This window comes from Doryrhamphus excisus, chromosome 12, assembly GCF_030265055.1.
Source record: "Doryrhamphus excisus isolate RoL2022-K1 chromosome 12, RoL_Dexc_1.0, whole genome shotgun sequence".
Classification (NCBI taxonomy): domain Eukaryota; kingdom Metazoa; phylum Chordata; class Actinopteri; order Syngnathiformes; family Syngnathidae; genus Doryrhamphus; species Doryrhamphus excisus.
The window spans coordinates 6,638,478-6,663,234 of record NC_080477.1 but is presented as its reverse complement, the minus strand read 5'-3'; the positions used below and the strand labels follow the sequence as shown (position 1 = coordinate 6,663,234).

General features: G+C 41.6%; 1 protein-coding gene across 1 annotated transcript; it reads left to right on the top strand.

Moving 5' to 3' along the window:
• Positions 1-511: 511 nt before the first annotated feature.
• On the top strand, positions 512-24,652 carry cdh15 (cadherin 15, type 1, M-cadherin (myotubule)). Its single transcript, XM_058088761.1, has 14 exons — positions 512-641; positions 11,001-11,099; positions 12,627-12,782; positions 14,276-14,420; positions 15,239-15,420; positions 17,577-17,705; positions 17,790-17,972; positions 19,239-19,483; positions 19,576-19,712; positions 20,781-21,011; positions 21,137-21,376; positions 22,305-22,453; positions 23,668-23,859; positions 23,941-24,652. Exons 1-14 carry the CDS (start codon positions 591-593, stop codon positions 24,139-24,141), a joined length of 2,340 nt encoding a protein of 779 aa, XP_057944744.1. The 5' UTR covers positions 512-590; the 3' UTR covers positions 24,142-24,652.
• The last annotated feature ends 105 nt before the right edge of the window (positions 24,653-24,757 follow it).

Sequence of the window (24,757 nt, the reverse complement as noted above, 5' to 3'; positions counted from 1 at the left end):
ATAGTTTTTTTATTGTTTTTTTTTACAGTTTTTAATAAATGCGTTTTGTTTTTGTTTTTTTTTTTAAACCTGATGCGGCCCGGCTTCACCCAGAACCTAGCTCTGGTGGCCCCTGGGTAAATTGAGTTTGAGACCCCTGCTCTAGACCAAACAACATGGCTGGTCTCACCACAGTTTTTTACAATCAAGTACATTGACAAAGAATGTTTTAATTCCAAAACTGTAAATATTCCAAATGTTATGGAGAAAGTCCAACTCACCAACACCAAAACTATGCATGGTGTCTCCACCGCCAACAGCTGCCCCAACTTCTCTCTTCATCCCTCTGCGGGCAGCCATTGCTATGAGTGACAGCACATGTGCAAGGGGGGTACACGAGGGGGGGCATTGGCTGAAATTCTAACCCCTACCCCACGACGTGAGACATAACCCAGCTACTATGGGCAGGGTGGAGCTCTAAGGGACAGATGCTGGGAGAAGGAAGGAGGGAGAGACGGAGAAAGAGGGGCAGGGTTCAGGGAGTGTGGAGTCTGTTGGAGTCTTTCAGGAGCCACGTTGTTTTTGGAGGTGGTCTGTTGAACGTTCTGAGGATGGCGAGGTGGATCTTGGTAGCGTGTGTGCTGGCTGCTGGGATTTGCCAGGTAAGATAAATGTTTCATCTTCATACAAAGTCACCACTTCGGAAGTTTAATGCAGAGTGGGAATATTTGCTAATTATAGTAGGTAGCATAAAACGCACATGGTATCTACACTGCTTTCATTCAATGTATTGTACTGCTTTAACTCCTATTGTTGTCAGATTCTAGAACAGGGGTGGGCAAACTGAGGCCCGGGGGCCACATGCGGCCCACCAAGCGTTTGAATCCGGCCCGCCAGTTGATTTCTAAGTATTTCAACTTTTAACATTATTTAGTAAAAAAACAAAACTGTGAAATAGCACTTTTACAGAAAAAATTAGACAAATAATTCAAGGAAAATTATAAGTATAAAATAGTGTATGTGTTAAATATATATTGTGGCCCCGCGGACAATTTTGTTAACTCAATGCGGCCCGCCAGTCAAAATATTTGCCCACCCCTGTATCTAGAACCACCCCTCCATGGCCTTTAGCCGCCCCCGCTCCCCCGGATATACAGTTTATAACTTACCTGAGTGATGTTTCAGGTCAACTTTCATCAACTTACTCTGTGTAATGAGAGTTTGAAGTTGAAGTAAACAATTGTAGCCGTGGTTGGAAGGAGGATTACACCAGATGTGTACATACAAGTCATTTGTAGCATCTGTCAGTAGAGGCCATTATGAGAATGAATGATAAGCTAAAGTGACGTATTACCAACAGCCCTTCCAGCCATCATTAGTCAGTTTCTATGTTTGTAAAGTTAATGGAGGCCAGGTTGGCCCGGGTGAGGGAGTTTGCCTCCATCTTTTACTGTCACATATGAATTTGCATTGAGTTAAATATGGCTAGTGGCGGCACGGTGGTTGAGTGGTTAGCACGCAGACCTCACAGCTAGGAGGACCAGAGTTCGATTCCACCCTCGGGCATCTCTGTGTGGAGTTTGCATGTTCTCCCCGGTTTTCTCCGGGTACTCCGGTTTCCTCCCACATTCCAAAAACATGCTTGGTTAATTGGCGACTCCAAATTGTCCATAGGTATGAATGTTAGTGTGAATGGTTGTTTGTCTTTATTTGCCCTGTGATTGGCTGGCGACTAGTCCAGGGTGTACCCCGCCTCTCGCCCGAAGACCCCCGCGACCCTCATGAGGAAAAAGCAGTGGAAAATGAATAAATGAATCACAGGGCACATATAGTCAAACAACCATTCACACTCACATTCATACCTATGGACAATTTGGAGTCGCTAATTAACCTAGCATATTTTCGGAATGTGGAAGGAAACCGGAGTACCTGGAGAAAACCCACGCATGCACAGGGAGAACATGCAAACTCCACACAGAGATGGCCGAGGGTGGAATCGAATCCTGGTCCTCCTAGCTCTGAGGTCTGCGCACTAACCACTCGACCGCCATGCCGCCTGAATATGGACATTCATTCATTCATTTTCTACCGCTTTTTCCTCACGAGGATCGCGGGGGTGCTGGAGCCTATCCCAGCTGTCTTTGGGCGAGAGGCGGGGTACACCCTGGACTGGTGGTCAGCCAATCACAGGGCACATATAGACAAACAACCATTCACACTCACATTCATACCTATGGACAATTTGGAGTGGCCAATTAACCTAGCATGTTTTTGGAATGTGGGTGGAAACCGGAGTAACCGGAGAAAACCCATGCATGCACGGGGAAAACATAGGGGTGTTACATCAAGTCTACAGGACTCTAATATTAAAACATATTGTTTCTATGCTGTAACTACATGAATACTGTATTCAATCAAAGAATCCTACTTCATTCAAATCAACCATTGACCATGACCGTTCAAATCAACAATTTAGAAGTGAAATGCTGAACATAGGGGTGTTACATCAAGTCTCCAGGGCTCTAATATTAAAACATATTCTTTTTTTGCTGTAACTACATAAATACTGTATTCAATGATAATAGAGAAGAGTATTACAAAAATGTAACTTGAGATCCCAATGAATGCTTCTGATGGGTTTCTATTCAAATGCTGCACCCTTTCTTGAACTAAAAATGGTAGTTTCTACTACCTTATATACAGTAATTGCTTTAATTGCTTCATTCCAATGGAAGTCTTTTGTGGTGTAACCTGGTAACATTCAATAACGTTTCAATGCACTCACGGCTTGTTTAAATCCGAGCAATGCGGAGGCCGGCTGGTGGACGTTTTGTGGAGGAATGGGTAGCAGTCACAGCTGTTCCCAGATGCGTACGTGATGCCATTTGTCCCGCTCTTTAATCCCCCTTGTGGAAAGAGGAGTGGGCCACTTGTGGACCATGAAATCGGGTACAAATCAAAGAGTGTGTAGCATCAGCAGCCAGCTGGCACGGAGGTATCACTCGTCGGAAACAATCAGACAGAGGGTTTGAGTACGAGTGAGAGAACAAGAGTCATACTGTTCATGTAAATGTGAATACCTGTTAGGAACGTTGAGATTTTTAAAAATAGACCCACTTATTTAATTTAGCTTTTAACTCTTGCTCTTAGTATGCTCTTTTTTAACCTTTGAGCTTGACTTTTATCTAATGGTTATTTTGTTTTGGATCTTAACCAAATGTTTTTATAGTTTTACACATGCTTATTTTTTTCACTTTTACGTTTTTTTATGTTTTATGTTTATTTCTGGGCGGCACGGCAGTCGAGTGGTTAGTGTGCAGACCTCACAGCTAAGAGACCAGGGTTCAATTCCACCCTCGGCCATCTATGTGGGGATTTTGCATTTTCTCCCCGTGCATGCGTGGGTTTTCTCCGGGTACTCCGGTTTCCTCCCACATTCCAAAAAACATGCTAGGTTAATTGGCGACCCCAAATTATGAATAATGAGTGAGTGTGAATGGTTGTTTGTCTATATGTGCCCTGTGATTTGCTGGCGACCAGTCCAGGGTGTACCCCGCCTCTCGCCCGAGCGGTAGAAAATGAATGACTGAATGAATGTTTATTTCTATATATACTGGAACCTGAACTGGTCGCCAGCCAATCACAGGGCACATATAGACAAACAACCATTCACACTCACATTCATACCTATGGACAATTTGGAGTCGCCAATTAACCTAGCATGTTTTTGGAATGTGGGAGGAAACCGGAGTACCCGGAGAAACTCCACACAAACTCCACACAGAGAGTGGAATTGAACCCTTGTCTCCTAGCTGTGAGGTCTGCGCGCTAACCAATAGTCCACCGTGCCGCCCATATATACTTTCTATATTCTTATTTTATGTTTTTATATTTCTTATCCCATATATCCAGTGTTTCCTCAATGGGGGCTCTCTGCGCTTGGGGGCTGTTCTCAGTTGGGGGTTGGGGTGTCTCCTGTTGTGGGGGTTAACGACCGGGGTGGCTGGGACCTCTGTGGCGGTTCCCCTGCCTACCTGTTGTGTGGTGGACCCCTGAGTTGCGGCATTCAATTTGATGATTGATCGATTGATCGCGGCACGGCAGACGAGTGGTTAGCGCGCAGACCTCACAGCTAGGAGACCAGGGTTCAATTCCACCCTCGGCCATGCGTGGGTTTTCTCCGGGTACTCCGGTTTCCTCCCACATTCCAAAAACATGCTAGGTTAATTGGCGACTCCAAATTGTCCATAGGTATGAATGTGAGTGTGAATGGTTGTTTGTCTATATGTGCCCTGTGATTGGCTGGCCACCAGTCCAGGGTGTCCGAAGACAGCTGGGATAGGCTCCAGCACCCCGCACGACCCTCATGAGGAAAAGTGGTAGAAAATGAATGAATGAATGATTGATTAAGTCTTGTTCAGTAAAAGTTGTGTTTTTCATTCTCCATTTTCAGCCTGTACGATCCTGGCGATTATATTTGGAAGGATCACCGTCTTTAAAATATAGTCATCAGCACCGCAGTATTCCCGATCTTATCTGGCCTACTTACATCTTAATGTTTAACCTTGTTCAGCATTCCTAAAGTGGTGACATCTGTTCCAAGACACACACTTGCTGGCACGCCCAAAATAGAGCGTCCATCCATGCCAGGCAGTCATGACTTAGCAAAGAACACATGCGTGAGATGATGACAGCGTTACTTCAATAGTTCTCTGTGTGTCTGAGGGGCCATGACAGAAGTGAGTCAAGGTCCACCTGTGGGACCTCTGGCCCTGTGGTCAAAGACACCGCATGGCACGGCACAGCATGGCTCAGCTGCAATCACACACATTTCTAATGTCTTTGTTTTGTTTTTCAGGACTTGCAAATGTAGTCACATGCTTTGTGTTTGTTTACTTTATTAGTTGTTCGAAATGTCACAGATGCTGTGGTTTTGTTCAATGATGAAGTATGTGAAATGGGAGATTTTCATTCAAGACACCAGTCGTGAAAACTGGGCCCCAGTTTTTCTATGATTTGGTTTTTCATGGAAATTTTAGCCAAAATATTCATACACAGTCTCAGTTATCATAATTCATTGCATGTCTGTTAGGTCAGTACTGCATCATTCCATGGAATCGGGTACCCAAACAAAGCACTACTTTCTGTCGGTGCATTATCTATTGAGTGTGACTCCTAAATAACCCGCCATGGGGCCAAAGAAAGTTGCGAGTGCCAGCAATTTGATAAAGAAGTTGAGGAACACTAAGGAATTCAAGAAATAGTTCCTCACAAAGTAAGAAGATGGCATCCGTTTGGCCGAAGTCCAGATCTACACTAAGTGTCATCCCAGTAAAGAAAGACGAAATCAAGAAAGCTAATGTTGGGTAAAGCATGAATGAAACATGGACACATACCATCCAAGATGTTGAGGAGTTGTTGGTATGTTTGTGTTGTTGTTTGGACGTAAAACTATCATTCATTCATTCATTCATTTTCGAGGGTCGCAGGGGTGCTGGAGCCTATCCCAGCTGTCTTCGGGCGAGAGGCGGGGTACACCCTGGACTGGTCACCAGGGCACATATAGACAAACAACCATTCACACTCACATTCATACTCACATTCAGTGATTTTAATCAGTGATTGAATCACTTCTTCAAAATCCCATTTCAGACAATTCCGGGAAATTTCATCCAAATCCATTCATTCATTTTCTACCGCTGGAGCCTATCCCAGCTGTCTTCAGGCGAGAGGCGGGGTACACTTGTGTACACTAGTCTTCGACTCCTGAACTACTGCACATTAAATGGTAAATTAAAGTTTGACCCCATAAGTCGGATTGACAGCTGGACAGGTTGGGTGGAAAACATGGACGCCAACTACTAAAATTACCATAAGTTGTTGACCATTTGTCTAATGATGATAAATGTTTGAAGCTGTCAATATTACATGTACGCTAGCATTGATCGCAATTGATCACAATATTTTTTTCACATGACTAATTCACAACATTAATTTACAGTACAATATAAAAGTCTAAGGATACAGTTGATCATTTTGGCGTCCGTCACATTGAAGCTTCCTGAGTCAACACCCATCTGACCGCTCAATGACGCTTGCTGTGAGGACTTGGTGTCGCCAAACAAGCTGTCTATACTTCTGTGAGGGCCCCGGGGGTCAAAGGCCGAGTTGTAAAAGTCGCTGGGAAAAGCTTCTAAAGAGTTCATCTGTGTGTGGTGTCATCACTCAGCCTGCCACAAGGAGCGGTCGTTGGTCTAATTGGTAACACGACACTTTGCTGTTACTGCATCCTGGTCTGGTAAAAACATCATAAAAGCCACGGCGACTGGAAAGTATCCAAAAGACTGTCAGGTAAAGGTCGCGGGCTGAGACAAGACAGTAATGAATGAGGCGGGAAATCGGAGTCAAATGCATGCTGGGAGTTACCTAGACCTAAAATACAACCGCCATAGGACGTATATTAATGATAATGGTAATGGTAATGGTAATGGTAATGGTAATGGTAATGGTAATGGTAATGGTAATGGTAATGGTAATGGTAATGGTAATGGTTTTATTTCATTTGAACATGCATCAGATTACAATTGAGTGCATCCCATAATCAGTTCACAGTTCCACATGTCCAAAAGGAGTAGGAAGAAGCAAAGCTTATTAAATCCTACCCCTCCATCTGGTACTTTTACAATCAGTAACTGTTACATTTGTTCACTTCCTGCTTTCCATAATACAGTTTAAGGTTTTTATTTGCTTTTTTTTTAATAATGCACCTCGTACTGAAGTACGAGGTGATATGACCATCCAATGACATAATGGGTACCATATTTCATAAGTAAGATATGGTAGAACCAGAGAGCAATAAAGAGTGTGGAGTGATTTCTGATTGAGAACAAATTTTGCTTTGTTCAATACTGAAATATTTCTGGCCACCTTATTTTGTATATTTGTAATATGAGGTTTCCAGTTCATATTTTCATCTATTGTGATCCCCAGAAATTTATTTTCATTAATGTTTTTCAAAGATAGCAATGTCCTGACATGTTATTTATTTTGTTATTGTTTGCACATATTGGAAAGGCATTATTTTTGATAGAGCTTTTGCATTTGATCCTATTATATTGGGCACGGCGGTCAAGTGGTTAGAGCGCAGACCTCACAGCTCGGAGACGAGGGTTCAATTCCACCCTCGGCCATCTCTGTGTGGAGTTTGCATGTTCTCCCCGTGCATGCGTGGGTTTTCGCCGGGTACTCCGGTTTCCTCCCACATTCCAAAAACACAACTTTAAGCCCCGCAAGCATGCTTTGGAATAAATACATTTTAAAAGCACACTATTGATTATTAATTCATCACACAGCAACTTACATGAACTGTCATTTTATTATTATTTGTTCATCTTTATCATACTTTTTAATTATTTCATTTATTCATTATTCCACCCTCGGCCATCTCTGTGTGGAGTTTGCATGTTCTCCCCGTGCATGCGTGGGTTTTCTCCGGGTACTCCGGTTTCCTCCCACATTCCAAAAACATGCTAGGTTAATTGGCGACTCCAAATTGTCCATAGGTATGAATGTGAGTGTGAATGGTTGTTTGTCTATATGTGCCCTGTGATTGGCTGGCGACCAGTCCAGGGTGTACCCCGCCTCTCGCCTAAAGACAGCTGGGATAGGCTCCAGCGGTAGGCTTAAGCGGTAGAAAATGAATGAATAAATGAATATTGGGCAACATTTCTCACTGAAACATAATACTCTCAGAATTAATAATACGCTCACACATTTGATTGCTGAAGAATAGTGTTTAGGGTGAATGTGTGTGTGAAGTAGCATTCCTGGAATGTGTGTGTAAACATCTCTGAGCATTTAGATGACATGGCTCCAAATAGACAAGGGTGGAGAGTCTATGAAGTCTAAGATTAGAATGCCCCCCGACTTGACCTGTAGATGCCAGCCATCACTGCCATGCCTCTCCGAAAAACATCCAACAGCATGCCGAGCAATAAACAAATCAGATCACCTTTGAGATCAAATGAAAACCTTCTTTTCTCAAAAGGGATTTACCCCTTTGGTCACTTTTTGGGGTGTTAATTAAACACTATATCTTGTTTTATAGTGAATACATTGGTATTCCATCTCCAGTCTTTGGGCGGGGTACACCCTGGACTGGTCGCCAGCCAATCACAGGGCACATATAGACAAACAACCATTCACACTCACATTCATACCTATGGACAATTTGGAGTCACCAATTAACCTAGCATGTTTTTGGAATGTGGGAGGAAACCGGAGTACCCGGAGAAAACCCACGCATGCACGGGGAGAACATGCAAACTCCACACAGAGATGGCCGAGGGTGGAATTTAACCCTTTCTCCGAGCTGTGAGGTCTGCGCGCTAACCACTCAACCACCGTGCAGCCCTGGTCTATTATTATTAGTCAAAAAATATTGAAAGACAAGTTACTGTATATGTAGTATTCTGGTCACTCAGCGTCAGTAATATTATATTGATGACACGTGATGTTAGATTAGATTACCTTCACACTGCATGGAGTCAGCAAGGGCATGTCCGACATGATCGAGTGCAAAAAGAGTTCACTCATTCCATGTGGAAGTGGTAGATTTTTGGATTCCTACTTTGTCCTTCCCCACTGTCTCAGTTTGTTATATTTAAAATAAGTAAATTGGAGAAGGGGCGGCACGGCGGTCGAGTGGTTAGCGCGCAGACCTCACAGCTAGGAGACCAGGGTTCAATTCCACCCTCTGTGTGGAGTTTGCATGTTCTCCCCGTGCATGTGTGGGTTTCCTCCCACATTCCAAAAACATGCTAGGTTAATTGGTGACTCCAAATTGTCCATAGGTATGAATGTGAGTGTGAATGGTTGTTTGTCTATATGTGCCCTGTGATTGGCTGGCGACCAGTCCAGGGTGTACCCCGCCTCTTGCCCAAAGACAGCTGGGATAAGCTCCAGCACCCCCGCGACCCTTGTGAGGATAAGCGGTAGAAAATGAATGAATGAATGAAATTGGAGAAGCTATCTCGTTACCTCAGTACTTTGCTATAGGGTGACCGTCTCTTATGTCCCTGCAGTGATCCCATAGTCCCAAAGAATAATAGTAGGAATGCTATTGGGCCACACGGTGGGCAGGTGGTTAGCATGTGGGCCACATTGTCAGGAGATCGGGAAGACCTGGGTTCGATTGTCTGCTTGGGCATCTCTGTGTGGAGTTTGCATGTTCTCCCCGTGCATGCGTGGGTTTTCTCCGGGTACTCCGGTTTCCTCCCACATTCCAAAAACATGCTAGGTTAATTGGCGACTCCAAATTGGAAATCTTATAGCGACTGAGTCAGGAACCACTTAACCGGATAAACAAGGAACTATTTCTTTGTGTATCTGTACAAATCACTGTATGGGTTAATGGTAACGGTAACGGTAACGGTAATGGTAACGGTAATGGTAATGGTAATGGTAATGGTATTGGTAATGGTAATGGTAATGGTAATGGTAATGGTAATGATAATGTTAAAGGTAATGGTAATGGTAATGGTAATGGTAATGTTAAAGGTAATGGTAATGGTAATGGTAATGGTAATGTTAAAGGTAATGGTAATGGTAATGGTAATGGTAATGTTAAAGATAATGGTAATGGTAATGATAATGGTAATGGTTTTATTTCATTTGAACATGCATCAGATTACAATTGAGTGCATCCCATAATCAGTTCACAGTTCCACATGTCCAAAAGGAGTAGGAAGAAGCAAAGCTTATTAAATCCTACCCCTCCATCTGGTACTTTTACAATCAGTAACTGTTACATTTGTTCACTTCCTGCTTTCCATAATACAGTTTAAGGTTTTTTTGTTTTTTTTTACTAATGTACCTCGTACCAAAGTACAAGGTGATATGACCATACAATGACATAAACGACACTGTCAACGAAACTGTCAACCCACTACCTCTCATGCCCCCCCAACATAATTCCCCTTTAATTGATTCATAATTATTCTCATTATGTCTTTTCCGGAAATGACTTTCTTCAGTTTTATTATCAAGATTAGCCTCCTTGCGATTAGCGTTTTAGCACCACCTGTTGTTTTGGCATGCTGTTAATACACAGCTTGATTGTTGTTTCTCTATGTGGCTGTTTACATGTCGACGTAGTTTTAAAGAATTAATAAGGGCACTTTGAGCTGTTAAACATATGGCAGTAGTGCTGGATCCAGTCATTTCCCACAGAGAGAAGGGAAACAATTTGCGGAAATGTGAATAAGATGATCATGCGTGGGCGGGTGTTTTGTGTATCTACACAAGTGTGTGCGTGGGAAAGTGTTGGTGTGAGTGTGTTGGATGAATTCCTGCCGCACAGCGGATTCGGAAGGTGACCCCAAACTCCCAGTCAGGTGCAGGGTTGAGCATAAAGGGGGGAATTTGGTGCATGTGAGGCGGGAATGTTGCTGGGAAAGAACAGGATCTAAATCCTTAGTGAACAGCTGTTGGTGTGTGTGTGTGTGTGTGTGTAGGATGTGTATTTGTGTGAATGTGGCCTTGACAGCAATGCGGTGAACCAAAAGCTTGTGAGATGACTGTTTGCATTTCCTCATCCGAAAATGAATTTTACAGTCAGTTGAAAGGATGCTGGCAAAGATGGTGGATTAGTGGGTGAAATCTGATGCGATGACATCACATCCTGTCTGCTCCCAGGAGTCCCCAATAGGCATACAGCCGGGGATCTATAGCTAACCCATTCCTACTGCACATTACAGCTCAATCCAACTCTAAACTCATCTGTTAATGCCCCATATCTGAAAAATAATTCGAAAAATTACCAACATTAATTAATGCCAAGGCTGTGCAAATGAATGTGAGTGTGAATGGTTGTTTGTCAATATGTGTCCTGTCGTTGGTGTACCCCACTTCTCGCCCAAAGTCAACTAGGATAGGCTCTAGCTCACTGCTAACACAAATGATGTCAAGCAGTATAGAAAATGGACAAATGGATAATTCAAGCTTTTTTTTGTTTTATGCAGATAAGAACGGAAATAAAGGTCCGGGTGAAGAGAGACTGGATCATCCCTCCGATCAGAGTTCTGGAAAACAGCAAGCAAGTCCCAGAAAACCTTGTACAGGTATTAAAAATAAACTATTTAAGCAGATTGATAAGCTTCTTTCCGCCACATGGTGGACGAGTGGTTAGCATGTTGACCACCCAGTTTGCATGTTCTCCTGTGTGTCGGTACTCCGGTTTTCTCCAATATTCCAAAAACATGCATTAATTGGCAAATAGTTAATCTTCAAACAGCTAAAATAATGCATAAGGCTAAAAATAACCAATTAGCTAAAAATGTCATCCAATACTTCTCTACAAGAGAGGAACAATATGATCTCAGGGAAGAAGTACATTTGAAACACTTCTATGCTAGGACTACGTTAAAAAGCCATAGCATTTCAGTATGTGGAATCAAACTATGGAATGGATTGAGTAAGGACCTCAAACAATGCACAACGATGAGCCAATTCAAGAAACAATACAAGCAGTTGATGTTTGCTAAATACAAGGATGAAGAGTCTTGAACCAGTCATGATGTGCTATATATATCACTGTATTGACACTTACTATGGTACCCATTATGTCATTGGATGCTCATATCACCTTGTACTTCGGTACGAGGTACATTATTAAAAAAACAAAACAAAACAAAAAAAAAACCTTAAACTGTATTATGGAAAGCAGGAAGTGAACAAATGTAACAAAGTTTATGTCATTGTGTCATTGTATGGTCATATCACCTCGTACTTCGGTATGTGACAAAAAATACAAAAAATAAAATTAAAATTAAAATAAAAAACAAACAAAAACAAAAATTTAAATATATTAGGAAAGCAGGAAGTGAACAAATGTAACAGTTACTGATTGTAAAAGTACCCGATGGAGGGGTAGGATTTAATAAGCTTTGCTTCTTCCTACTCCTTTTGGACATGTGGAACTGTGAACTGATTATGGGATGCACTCAATTGTAATCTGATGCATGTTCAAATGAAATAAAATTATTGGTAATAAAAGTAAATGGTAATATTACCATTACCATTACCATTTCCATTACCACTACCATTTCCATTACCATTACCATTACCATTACCATTACCATTACCATTACCATTTCCATTACCACTACCATTTCCATTACCATTACCATTACCATTACCATTACCATTACCATTACCATTACCATTACCATTACCATTACAAATCCAAATTGTCCATAGGTGAATGTGAATGGTTGTTTGATTGGCTGGCGACCAGTCCAGGGTGTACCTGCCCAAAGTCAGCTGGGATAGGCTCCAGCCTATCCCCTGTGACCCTAGTAAGGATCAGCAACAATTTATAGGACAATCATTGGCCATCAAAAACTGTTACCATGACAGGCATATGTCCTTTCTGTTTAGGTATGGACGCCCAAAAAGAAAAATGCTAATAATAATAATAATGACAAATGACGTCAACAAACTAATGACAAACATAATAACAAACTAATAGAGTCCGGTTTCTATTTTTAGGCATCGCTTAGTCTCTTGTCTCAAGATCTGTAAAAGTTAATACTTTAATACTAACACCTACAAACACACCAACGACATGATCTTCTCTCTCCCACCAGATCAAGTCTGACAAAATCTTCACAGGAGAAGTGATCTACAAATTAGAGGGTCCGGGCGTGGATCAGGCGCCCAAGAATTTCTTTGAAATTGATGACAAAACAGGAATGATCAGAAGCAAACGTCCTCTGGATAGAGAAAAGTACAGCAGCTTCACGGTAAGAAGTATTTATGGCCGTAATATACAATATCACTTGAACACTTCTCCAGTCACATCACACAGACGTGCTTCACACACGGCCGCTCATTGCATGTGTTCAAAGCACGACTTCTTGTTATGTTACCTCAAAGCATATGTGCTTCAGGCATGACCGCCAGAGGTCGACTTCTTAAGGGCTTTACAGGCATCTTGGGAGCCACTTCTGAATGTTTTGGACCACATGACCGGATGACGTAAGCTATGGTGCTGGACCAAAACACCCGGCCCACGTTTCCTCTCGCCCTACCCAGCTTTACGGTCGAGACATTAAGTTGTGTCAGTTCATGTTGGTAACCCTATTCAACTATTCAATATATTCAATATATATTATTATTAATTATTAATGTATTAATTATTTAGTAATAATAAATTATTAATTATTAATAATATGTATTTATATATTTATGTATTATTATTTATTTGTTATTAATTATTAATATATTAATATTTTTATATATTGATAGTTAATAATAAATAAATAAATATTATTAATAATTAATACAGAAGTATTATTAACTATTGATTGTTTATTGATTATTAATATATTTTATTTATGTAATAATATATCAATATATTAATAATAAATAAATAAATAAATATTATTAATAATTATTATTATTAATTTGTTAATATATTAATACATTAATATATTAATGTATTAATATATTAATACATTAATATATTAATAATATATAATATATATAATATATTAATATATATATATATATATAATATATTAATATATATATATATATTATTGATATATTAATAATGTATAATATATTAATATATATATTAATATATAATATATTAATATATATTAATATATTGATATATTAATATATTAATATATTAATGGAGTTAAAAGCTAAAGACTAAGAGCATAAAATAGGACTAAAAAGATGAAAACATAAGAAAAGTTTAAAAATATTACTTAAAAGCCTGATTAAAAAGGTGTGTCTTCAATATTTAAAAAAATATATATCAACAGTCTCCGCAGTCCTGAGGCACTACATCACACAACAATGTCTTTGTGGCTAAATAAAATAAACACAAAATTAGACCTGATTCATTTACATATTCAAATTCCCAATTCCTTGATGAAGGAATTAATTAGGAATTGATATTACTCAAATCAAGTGCCTCCTGCCCACTTTTACTTCTTATTATAACAGACTAAGAGCATAAAATAGGACTAAATTAAACTATAATCATGACCATTATTATTATAGCTTGCATGTTTTTGTTAAAGGGACATTCAAAGTATCAGCATGGGAACAAAGGTCCTTATTTCTTTTGTGTTAGGCTTGCACATGTAAGTACATGGTACGAATACTACCAATAAAATATTTGGACACACTTCCTCTCTGGCAAAAATCACAAGTAAATGTACTTTTATGTTGACAATCGCATACGTATGTCCACAATTTCCCCTTTTTTGTGTATCTATAGCTGAAAGCCTTTGCACTCTCACCCAGTGGACAGAGACTGGAGAACCCGACCACCATCGAAATTGTGGTTCTGGACCAAAATGACAACAGACCTGCTTTTACACAGAAACAGTTCACTGGTACTGTTTCTGAGTTTTCAATCCCAGGTAAATCCACTTAGGTGTTAGATTACCCAACCATTGGTTGCTTGTGGGGATGGCACGGCGGTCTAGTGGTTAGCGCGCAGACCTCACAGGTAGGAGACCAGGGTTCAATTCCACCCTCAGAAGTGGAGTTTGCATGTTCTCCCCGTGCATGCGTGGGTTTTCTCCGGGTACTCCGGTTTCCTCCCACATTCCAAAAACATGCTAGGTTAATTGGCCACTCCAAATTGTCCATAGGTATGAATGTGAGTGTGAATGGTTGTTTGTCTATATGTGCCCTGTGATTGGCTGGCGACCAGTCCAGGGTGTACCCCGCCTCTCGCCCGAAGACAGCTGGGATAGGCTCCAGCCTCGTGAGGAAAAGCGGTAGAAAATGAATGAATGAATGAAAGGTTGCTTGTGGGGGCGGCACGGTGGTCTAGTGGTTAGCGCGCAGACCTCACAGGTAGGAGACCAGGGTTCAATTCCACCCTCGGCCATCTCTGTGTGGAGTTTGCATGTTCTCCTCCGGTTTCCTCCCACATTCCAAAAACATGCTAGGTTAATTGGCGACTCCAAATTGTCCATAGGTATGAATGTGAGTGTGAATGGTTGTTTGTCTATACGTGCCCTGTGATTGGCTGGGTGGAATGAATGAATGAATGGTTGCTTGTGATGATAGACTTACTTTGATGCATTGCTTTTGTATTTGACGCACACTTTGCAGTGACATACATTGAGCCATGATTAGTCGCACAATGCAAATGTGTCAATAAACAACACATTACCACACAACACTAATATCCAGTGAGTCAATAATTACCCAAAATTGTTTTTACCAGGTACTTCGGTGATGTCAGTGACGGCCACAGATGCCGATGACCCAACCACTGAAAACGCTTTTCTCAGCTACTCCATCATTGGTCAGGAAAGCATCCCAGCCAACGCTGTAACCAAGACCATGTTTGGTATAAACAACGAAACAGGAACCATCTACACAAGAGATGTGGGACTTGACAGAGAGGTACGATGAACCCAAAGCACGATGTATAAGATTCCTGTATTTAACCTTGATTGTGTCATGTTTTGCTATTATAGCATGTAATGCTATCCAAGTATTCAAGGGCAATCAATGAAGTATTTTCATTCGGGTCACAAACAGCAGAAATACAAGGGCGGGTTACAGAGCCCAGCTAAATGCTCACTAAATGCAGTAACCAATCATGTTTATGATACAACAAACCACAATTAGGCGACAAACAGTCGTGATGTTACAAGGGGATTCGAAGCGTGTGTCGAGTAATCGAGTGGACGCTTCCACGAAGCGTGTACCGAGGCGTGATTCATTGGGGGGAGGGGCCAGAATTGATGACATCCGAAGTAGAGGTCTACACGGCTGTGGTTCTCCTTGGTCGCCCCGCCCCCCACAGCCGTGGCACGACAGCCACAGCCGTCCACAGCCCGTGGTGAGATTTGAGCGGCCAGCCGCCATGGTTCGATTCCACCCTCGGCCATCTCTGTGTGGAGTTTGCATGTTCTCCCCATGCATGCGTGGGTTTTCTCCGGGTACTCCGGTTTCCTCCCACATTCCAAAAACATGCTAGGTTAATTGGCGACTCCAAATTGTCCATAGGTATGAATGTGAGTGTGAATGGTTGTTTGTCTATATGTGCCCTGAGAAAAATACATCCGTACATACATATACAAGGAAAAAACGCAAATATCGGCCAGCCAATGTATCGGCCAGCCGATGTATCGGCCAACCGATGTATCGGCCAACCGATGTATCGGCCAACCGATGTATCGGCCAACCGATGTATCGGCCAACCGATGTATCGGCCAACCGATGTATCGGCCAACCGATGTATCGGCCAACCGATGTATCGGCCAACCGATGTATCGGCCAACCGATGTATCGGCCAACCGATGTATCGGTCGATCCTTAATAGTTAATAGTACTACATTATAATATTAATATATTACAACTTATGTTCATTGTGCAAATGAAAGAGTACATGTTTTTATCAGCCACAAGAAAACATGGATGTCAAAGATAAAGCATAGTGGAGATGCTGTATCAAAAAAAGAGGAATCGCTTCAAACCAAAAATTAAGAAAAAAATATTATTGAATAAAAATCAATTCAATCTCCCATATTCTGTCCAAATTACACAAGCATACATCTTCCTAGTTACACAAGCACTTTCCCTGAGCCCATGGCAGCTAGGTGACATAAAACCATGATGAAGCTAACCATAGCACATGATACATGGCATTTATGGACAGATAAAAGAAAACATTCAGTGTTTTATATATACTGTATATTTTATCTTACACTTTGTAGATTAATCATTTGGTTATACAATTTTTTGTAGTACATAATCATTTCCGAGCGGCACGGTGTTCAAGTGGTTAGCACGCAGACCTCACAGCTAGGAGACCAGGGTTCAATTCCACCCTCGGCCATCTCTGTGTGGAGTTTGCATGTTCTCCCCGTGCATGCGTGGGTTTTCTCCGGGTACTCCGGTTTCCTCCCACATTCCAAAAACATGCTAGGTTAATTGGCGACTCCAAATTGTCCATAGGTATGAATGTGAGTGTGAATGGTTGTTTGTCTATATGTGCCCTGTGATTGGCTGGCGACCAGTCCAGGGTGTACCCCGCCTCTCGCCCAAAGACAGCTGGGATAGGCTCGCGACCCTCATGAGGAAAAGCGGTATAAAATGAATGAATGAATGAATAATCATTTCCAAGAGCCAAAACAGATCAGCATTAAATGCATCACACATGAAGATCCAGCCGCCTGTAATTGTATCCTAGGCCAGCAGGTGGTGTCGTGTGCACATTGCGCTTCAAGAAATGAATAAATTCTCGAACCAGTTGACTGAAATGGTTCGAAACCTCATGGGGCTTCATCTCGCCATCACTAAGAAACAGAGTCCTAATTAAACTAAATAGTAGCCTGATTGACGACTGCCAGCCCTTACCTGCAGAAGCAAAGTTTCTGCACAGGATTCCAAACAGGAAACAGAAAACCAAAATAAAATCACCAAATGGGAAACAAAGAGAAACCAAAACTCCCACGTGGAACACGAGATTTTGAATACAATTGGTAAAATCTTGTGTGCTATGTAATGTATTTTTTTATGATAACGCTGAACCATACCGTCCCCCTTCCCAGGTGGTGAAAACCTTCAAGCTGAAGCTACAAGTTGCTGATATGGGTGGCATGGGACTGACGAGTGAAGGTGTAGCCATCATTCATGTGTCTGACATCAACAATCACGCCCCACAATTCAGCCCTAATTCGGTGAGACCCGCTTACAGCAACTCCTGATGTTTAATCAGTATTGTGATGCAAGCATTTGAATTATTTTATCCGTGGCACATGCAGTACAAGATGATAGCCGTAGAGAACAGGAGGAACTACGAGATTGGTCGTGTCAATGTGACGGACATTGATGACCGTGGCACAGGAAACTGGGAAGCAAGATACTTCATCTCAAACGACCCTTACAGAAACTTTGCAATCACTACAGACTCTGTCACCAACCAGGGCATTCTGATGGTGGTCCAGGTAAACTTGATCCAAAATCCAGCTGCTTGATGTTTGCTAAATACAAGGATGAAGAGTCTTGAACCAGTCATGATGTGCTATATATATCACTATATTGACACTTACTATGGTACCCATTATGTCATTGGATGCTCATATCACCTTGTACTTCGGTACGAGGTGCATTATTAAAAAAACACAACAACAAAAAAAACCCCAAAAACTTAAACTGTATTATGGAAAGCAGGAAGTGAACAAATGTAACAGTTACTGATTGTAAAAGTTTATGTCATTGTGTCATTGTATGGTCATATCACCTTGTACTTCGGTATGTGACAAAAAATACAAAAATAAAAATTTAATAAAAAACAAACAAAAAACAAAAATTAACCTTATACTTCGGTACGAGGTGCATTATTTAAAAAAAACTAAAAAAAAAAACCAAATAACCTTAAACTGTATTATGGAAAGCAGGAAGTGAACAAATGTAATAGTTACTGATTGTAAAAGTTTATGTCATTATGTCATTGTATGGGCATATCACCTTGTACTTCAGTACATGACAAAAAAAAATAAAAATTAATTTAACTATATTATGAAAGCAGGAAGTGAACAAATGTAACAGTTACTGATTGTAAAAGTACCAGATGGAGGGGTAGGATTTGATAAGCTTTGCTTCTTCCTACTCCTTTTGGACATGTGGAACTGTGAACTGATTATGTGATGCACTCAATTGTAATCTGATGCATGTTCAAATGAAATAAAAACATTACCATTACCATTACCATTACCAATACCATTACCATTACCATTACTATTACCATTACCATTACCATTACCATTACCATTACCATTACCATTACCATTACCATTACCGTTACCATTACCATTACCATTACCAATTAATTAATGTCATTTGGATTATCCCTATAATGAAAAAAAATACAGAAGATACCTACAAATGGCAAAAAAGGAGTAACTCTGATACTTTGGTGTAAAAGTCTGATCACATCCTGGTGAGCTTGTGTATATACAGTAATCCTTCATCTCGGCAGACAAATATCTTACATTTGACATGTTTAATCTAGCTTTTTAACCTCAATTTCAGATATTTAATCCTGCTTGGATTTCAGTTTTTGCAGTGTAACAAACACAGATGACCAAAATTAGGTTGTTTTTGCTTTTGTCTACTCCAAAAAAAAACTTAACAACACACGAATGACTGCATCTAGCATGAATTATGTAAATGATTAAATCTTGTATTTAAAATGTCACTCTCTTCCCCAGCCGTTGGACTATGAGGCCCAGATTGAGTACACTTTGATTCTGGCCGTGGAGAACATCAATCCACTGAGCAGCAAGGCTCCCAACTTGCCAGTGAGTACAGCCACCGTGTTGGTGACGGTCGTCAATGAAAACGAAGCGCCGCATTTCAAGGAAGACCCGATACAGATCATAGTACCGGAGTCTGTTTTTCCTGGAACACTACTGAAAAGCAACATCGCTTTCGACCCTGATAATTCTGACCTGAGGTATGACGAAGGAACATCAGTAGTGATTCCTGATTCTATTTTGTCGGTCGAGTGTGAGTTTGAAGTGTGTTTCTTTGCTCTTTGTGCTGCAGGTATGAAATTATTAGTGATCCGGAAAGATGGCTGGACATCAACAGAAATACAGGAGAAATTACTGCCAGGAGAACCTTCAATATGAGATCACAATATGTTAGAAATAACATCTACACCGCGATTGTCAAGGTCACAGGTCAGAATACCACAATATTTAAATATAGCTTATATTTTCAAACCAGGGCTGCACGGTGGATGAGTGGTTTGCGCGCAGACCTCACAGCTAGGAGACCAGGGTTCAATTCCACCCTCGGCCATCTCTGTGTGGAGTTTGCATGTTCTCCGGTTTCCTCCCACATTCCAAAAACATGCTAGGTTAATTAGCGACACCAAATTGTCATTCAGGTATGAATGTGAGTGTGAATGGTTGTTTGTCTATATGTGCCCTGTGATTGGCTAGCGACCAGTCCAGGGTGTACCCCGCCTCTCGCCCAAAGACAGCTGGGATAGGCTCCAGCACCCGCCGCTAACCTTGTGAAGAAAGCGGTAGAAAATGAATTAATTTTCAAACAGGGCTTGAGTGGTTAGTGCGCAGACCTCACAGCTAGGAGACCAGGGTTCAATTCCACCCTCGGCCATCTTTGTGTGGAGTTTGCATGTTCTCCCAGTGCATGTGTGGGTTTTCTCCGGGTACTCCGGTTTCCTCCCAAAAACATGCTAGGTTAACGGGCGACTCCAAATTGCCCGTAGGTATGAATGTGAGTGTGAATGGTTGTTTGTGATTGGCTGGTGACCTCTCGCCCGAAGACAGCTGGGATAGGCTCCAGCACCCCCTGCGACCCTCGTGAGGAAAAGCGGTAGAAAATGAATGAATGAATGAATGAATTTTGAAACCAGGGCTGCACGGCGGTTGAGTGGTTAGCGCGCAGACCTCACAGCTAGAAGACCAGGGTTTGATTCCACCCTCGGCCATCTCTGTGTGGAGTTTGCATGTTCTCCCCGTGCATGCGTGGGTTTTTTCCGGGTACTCCGGTTTCCTCCCACATTTCAAAAACATGCTAGGATAATTGGCGACTCCAAATTGTCCATAGGTATGAATGTGAGTGTGAATGGTTGTTTGTCTATATGTGCCCTATGATTGGCTGGCGACCAGTCCAGGGTGTACCCCGTCTCTCGCCTGAAGACAGCTGGGATAGGCTCCAGCTTGGCATGTATACAAAATAAACAGGCTGCTTTACACTTAACTTGCTGTTGACCTTTACAGATGCTGGCGGCGTGTCGACTACAGCCACTGTGTCCATCACCCTAACGGAGACCAATGACTTCGTCCCACAGCTCTTCCCCCTGAGTGGCACTGTATGCAGGGATACGCGAAGGGTTCTTTCTGGACTGGTCCTGACCGCCGAGGATGATGACCTTCCACCACAAGCTGCACCGTTCATCTTTGAAACGCCCCTTGATGTGTCCGTCAACTGGACTGTCATTCAAGTCAATGGTGAGGCTATGGCACGGATGACTAACAAAGGTTATTGAATCCGCATGACTAATTCCGCCCACATTTTCTCTCTTTATTCCTCTGACCTTTTCCCATTTCTTGTTATGCCCTTTTTGTGACTTCAGACACTCATGCAGTTTTACAGCCTCTTGTGGACCTGGAAGATGGAGAATATGCAGTCACAGTGATGGTGTCAGACTCCGGAAGCCCAACTTTCAGTTCTTACGCTCAGGTCAATGTCACAGTGTGTCTCTGTGACACATTTGGCGACTGTAAGTCTGAGGCGGGGGCATTATTCGCCTCCAGTGCGGGGCTCAGCTTCATCGCTCTCATTATCATTATGGCCAGTGTTGCCCTCCTTCTATGTAAGTATTTTGGGTTTCCTGTGATACATACTGAACAAACATATATATATATACATATATATATATATTAGGGTGCATCAAAAAACACAATTATTGAATTTTGATATGGCTGGGTACTAAAAGTGTTCCAATATATGTAGAAACAACACATACAAAATATTTTTCCAATACATGATTATTTAGACCCCGCCTCTCGCCCGAAGACAGCTGGGATAGGCTCCAGCACCCCCGCGACCCTCGTGAGGAAAAAGCGGTAGAAAATGAATGAATGAATGAATGATTATTTAGGGGGGGCGGCACGGCGGTCGAGTGGTTAGCACGTAGACCTCACAGCTAGGAGACCAGGGTTCAATTCCACCCTCGGCCATCTCTGTGTGGAGTTTGCATGTTCTCCCCATGCATGCGTGGGTTTTCTCCGGGTACTCCGGTTTCCTCCCACATTCCAAAAACATGCTAGGTTAATTGGCGACTCCAAATTGTCCATAGGTATGAATGTGAGTGTGAATGGTTGTTTGTCTATATGTGCCCTGTGATTGGCTGGCGACCAGTCCAGGGTGTACCCCGCCTCTCGCCTGAAGACAGCTGGGCTAGGCTCCAGCACCCCCGCGACCCTCGTGAGGAAAAAGCGGTAACGTCTTTTGCAAAGTTTTGAGGAAATCCATATCCATAAATCTCAAGATTTAGGGGTGCCACCTCACACATAAACTTTTGTTATGCAAACTCCACACAGAGATGGCCGAGGGTGGAATTGAACCCTGGTCTCCTAGCTGTGAGGTCTGCGCGCTAACCACTAGACCTCTGTGCCGCCCCAAATTGTTATTATGAATTTAAAATTTCCCATTCAAATTTGATGCACCCTAATATAAATAGTAAATACAGTACATCATAGAAAATGAGTGTCTGATGAGTGGAAACTGCTCTATTGCAGTACTGCTCCTCTTGGCTGTGGTGGTGACCTCTTGTGGGAGACGGCATCATATCAAGAAGGGAACCGGCCTGCTTGGTGGGGATTCGGAAGATGACATTCGAGACAACGTCCTTAACTACAATGAGCAAGGAGGGGGTGAGGAAGATGAGGTAAGGCTTTCTGACTCTCATGACGATCCGAGTAATTGAGATGCCCGCAAAAACTACTGACAGTTCGCACAATTAATCCCTGTGTATGTCCCACACACTTATTAAACACATTTTAAATGATAACATATGAAGAATAAATATAATAAATATAATATATATATATAATACTCCAAATTGTCCATAGGTATGAATGTGAGTGTGAATGGTTGTTTGTCTATATGTGCCCTGTGATTGGCTGGCCACCAGTCCAGGGTGTACCCCGCCTCTCGCCCAAAGACAGCTGGGATAGGCTCCAGCACCCCCGCAACCCTTGTGAGGATAAGCGGTAGAAAATGAATGAATGAATGAATGAATAATTTATATATATAATAATTTATATATATTAATTATTATTATATTATATTAATTAAATATATATATAAAATATACATATATATTTTATATATATATTTTATATTATACGTTTCATATATTATATTTATATTCATTCATTCATTCATTTGCTACCGCTTATCCTCACAAGGGTGCTGGAGCCTATCCCAGCTGTCTTTGGGTTAGAAGCGGGGTACACCCTGGACTGGTGGCCAGCCAATCACAGGGCACATATAGACAAACAACCATTCACACTCACATTCATACCTATGGACAATTTGGAGTCACCAATTAACCTAGCATGTTTTTGGAATGTGGGAGGAAACCGGAGTACCCGGAGAAAACCCACGCATGCACGGGGAGAACATGCAAACTCCACACAGAGATGGCCGAGGGTGGAATTGAACCATGGTCTTATATATATATATATATGTATAATATATAAATATAATATATAAAACTCACCAGTAATAGATGATCATTATTAAGCTGTACCAGCATCAAAGAATGTTACATAGTACTGAACAAGTTTCACTTTCACTTGGCCTCACTTAACTATGGTGCGTTCAGTGACTGCTGAACAAAGTGCGACATCTCAAAAACATTATTAGTGAAATTTTTGAAAAAATGTGTAAAGGTACATGTATATTGTACATTTTACCTCCATTATCAGTCACACATTTCCTAATTATTACCAACCAAGCGTGAAGGAGATGTTTTTCCCTGTTAAAAGGGCTAAAAAATTATAATTTATTTTTACAAATCTGAGAATTTGTTAATGCTAATAATGAGTGCTTTGCATGCATGGAAATACACATGACAACCAATTTGTGTCCTTGCAGAATGCCTTCAACATCGACCTACTGTGGAGTCCCCTCGATGCTCCCACAACGCCCATGTCCTACTACCCGGCGTCTGGTGTTCCTCAGGGCAAACAGCCCGTCAGAAAAGATGCACCACATAACTTGCCATCACCCATCTACCCTCGGAGGCCCCCAGCAGATCCCACTGACATTGAGGACTACATCTGTGATGTAAGATGTTAACATGTACATATCTGAAACGTGTGCTGAGACTTCAGCATACAAAACGTAATGTTCGATTCCTGCCCTCAGGGTCTGGAGGCAGCAGACAAGGATCCCAACGTTCCTCCGTACGACACAGCCCTGATCTACGACTACGAGGGAGAAGGCTCGCTGTCAGGCAGCCTCAGCTCCATCGTGTCCGGCAGCTCAGATGGAGACCAGGACTACGACTACCTCAACGACTGGGGGCCGCGTTTTCAGAAACTGGCCAACATGTACGACCCACGTTAGTGTGGAAGGCGACCTTTTTGCGGCTGTAGGCAACAGTACAGTTTCACTGGACACGTATTAGACGTTAATATCCATCACGGTGTGCCAAAAAGTGCTACGCAGGACCGTTGGTCTTAAATAGCTTGTGAGGTAATGCAGTTTCCAATGTGTGGATATAACTACAAATAGAACACTACGGACTTGAACCCTTGACAAGGGTGCTCAGGAAATGACGAAAGTAGGAAGGAGTTATGTATGCTGCAAGGCAAACTGAATGTGTTGATTGTTGAAAATGTACTTCTTTTTTTTTTTATATATGTGATTATTTACTTTGTTGTTCTTTATTTGATCCTAAATCCTCCATTCCGCCCAATGGTACACGTTTTCAAAGAAATATTACCACTAAAAACTAAATATGGATGCACAATGATCTTTTTATGTGGTACTGAAGGAGGTTTGTGTTTTTTTTTGTGTCTATACAAAATAAATTAACATATTGTATTTGTTATTTTGAAATGTGTTGCCCATTAAATAGCAGGTTTGATATTAATTTTGTATTTCATACCGACAATGAAAGATGATTTCATACTGTACAACACTTATTTCAATAAAACCAAACAGAAATATGAAGCGCATA

Coding starts and splice junctions, on each gene's coding strand:
- cdh15 (XM_058088761.1), top strand. CDS start 591: ATGGCGAGGTGGATCTTGGTAGCGTGTGTGCTGGCTGCTGGGATTTGC. Junction 642..11,000: donor TGGCTGCTGGGATTTGCCAG/GTAAGATAAATG, acceptor TGTTTTATGCAG/ATAAGAACGGAAATAAAGGT. Junction 11,100..12,626: donor TCCCAGAAAACCTTGTACAG/GTATTAAAAATA, acceptor CTCTCCCACCAG/ATCAAGTCTGACAAAATCTT.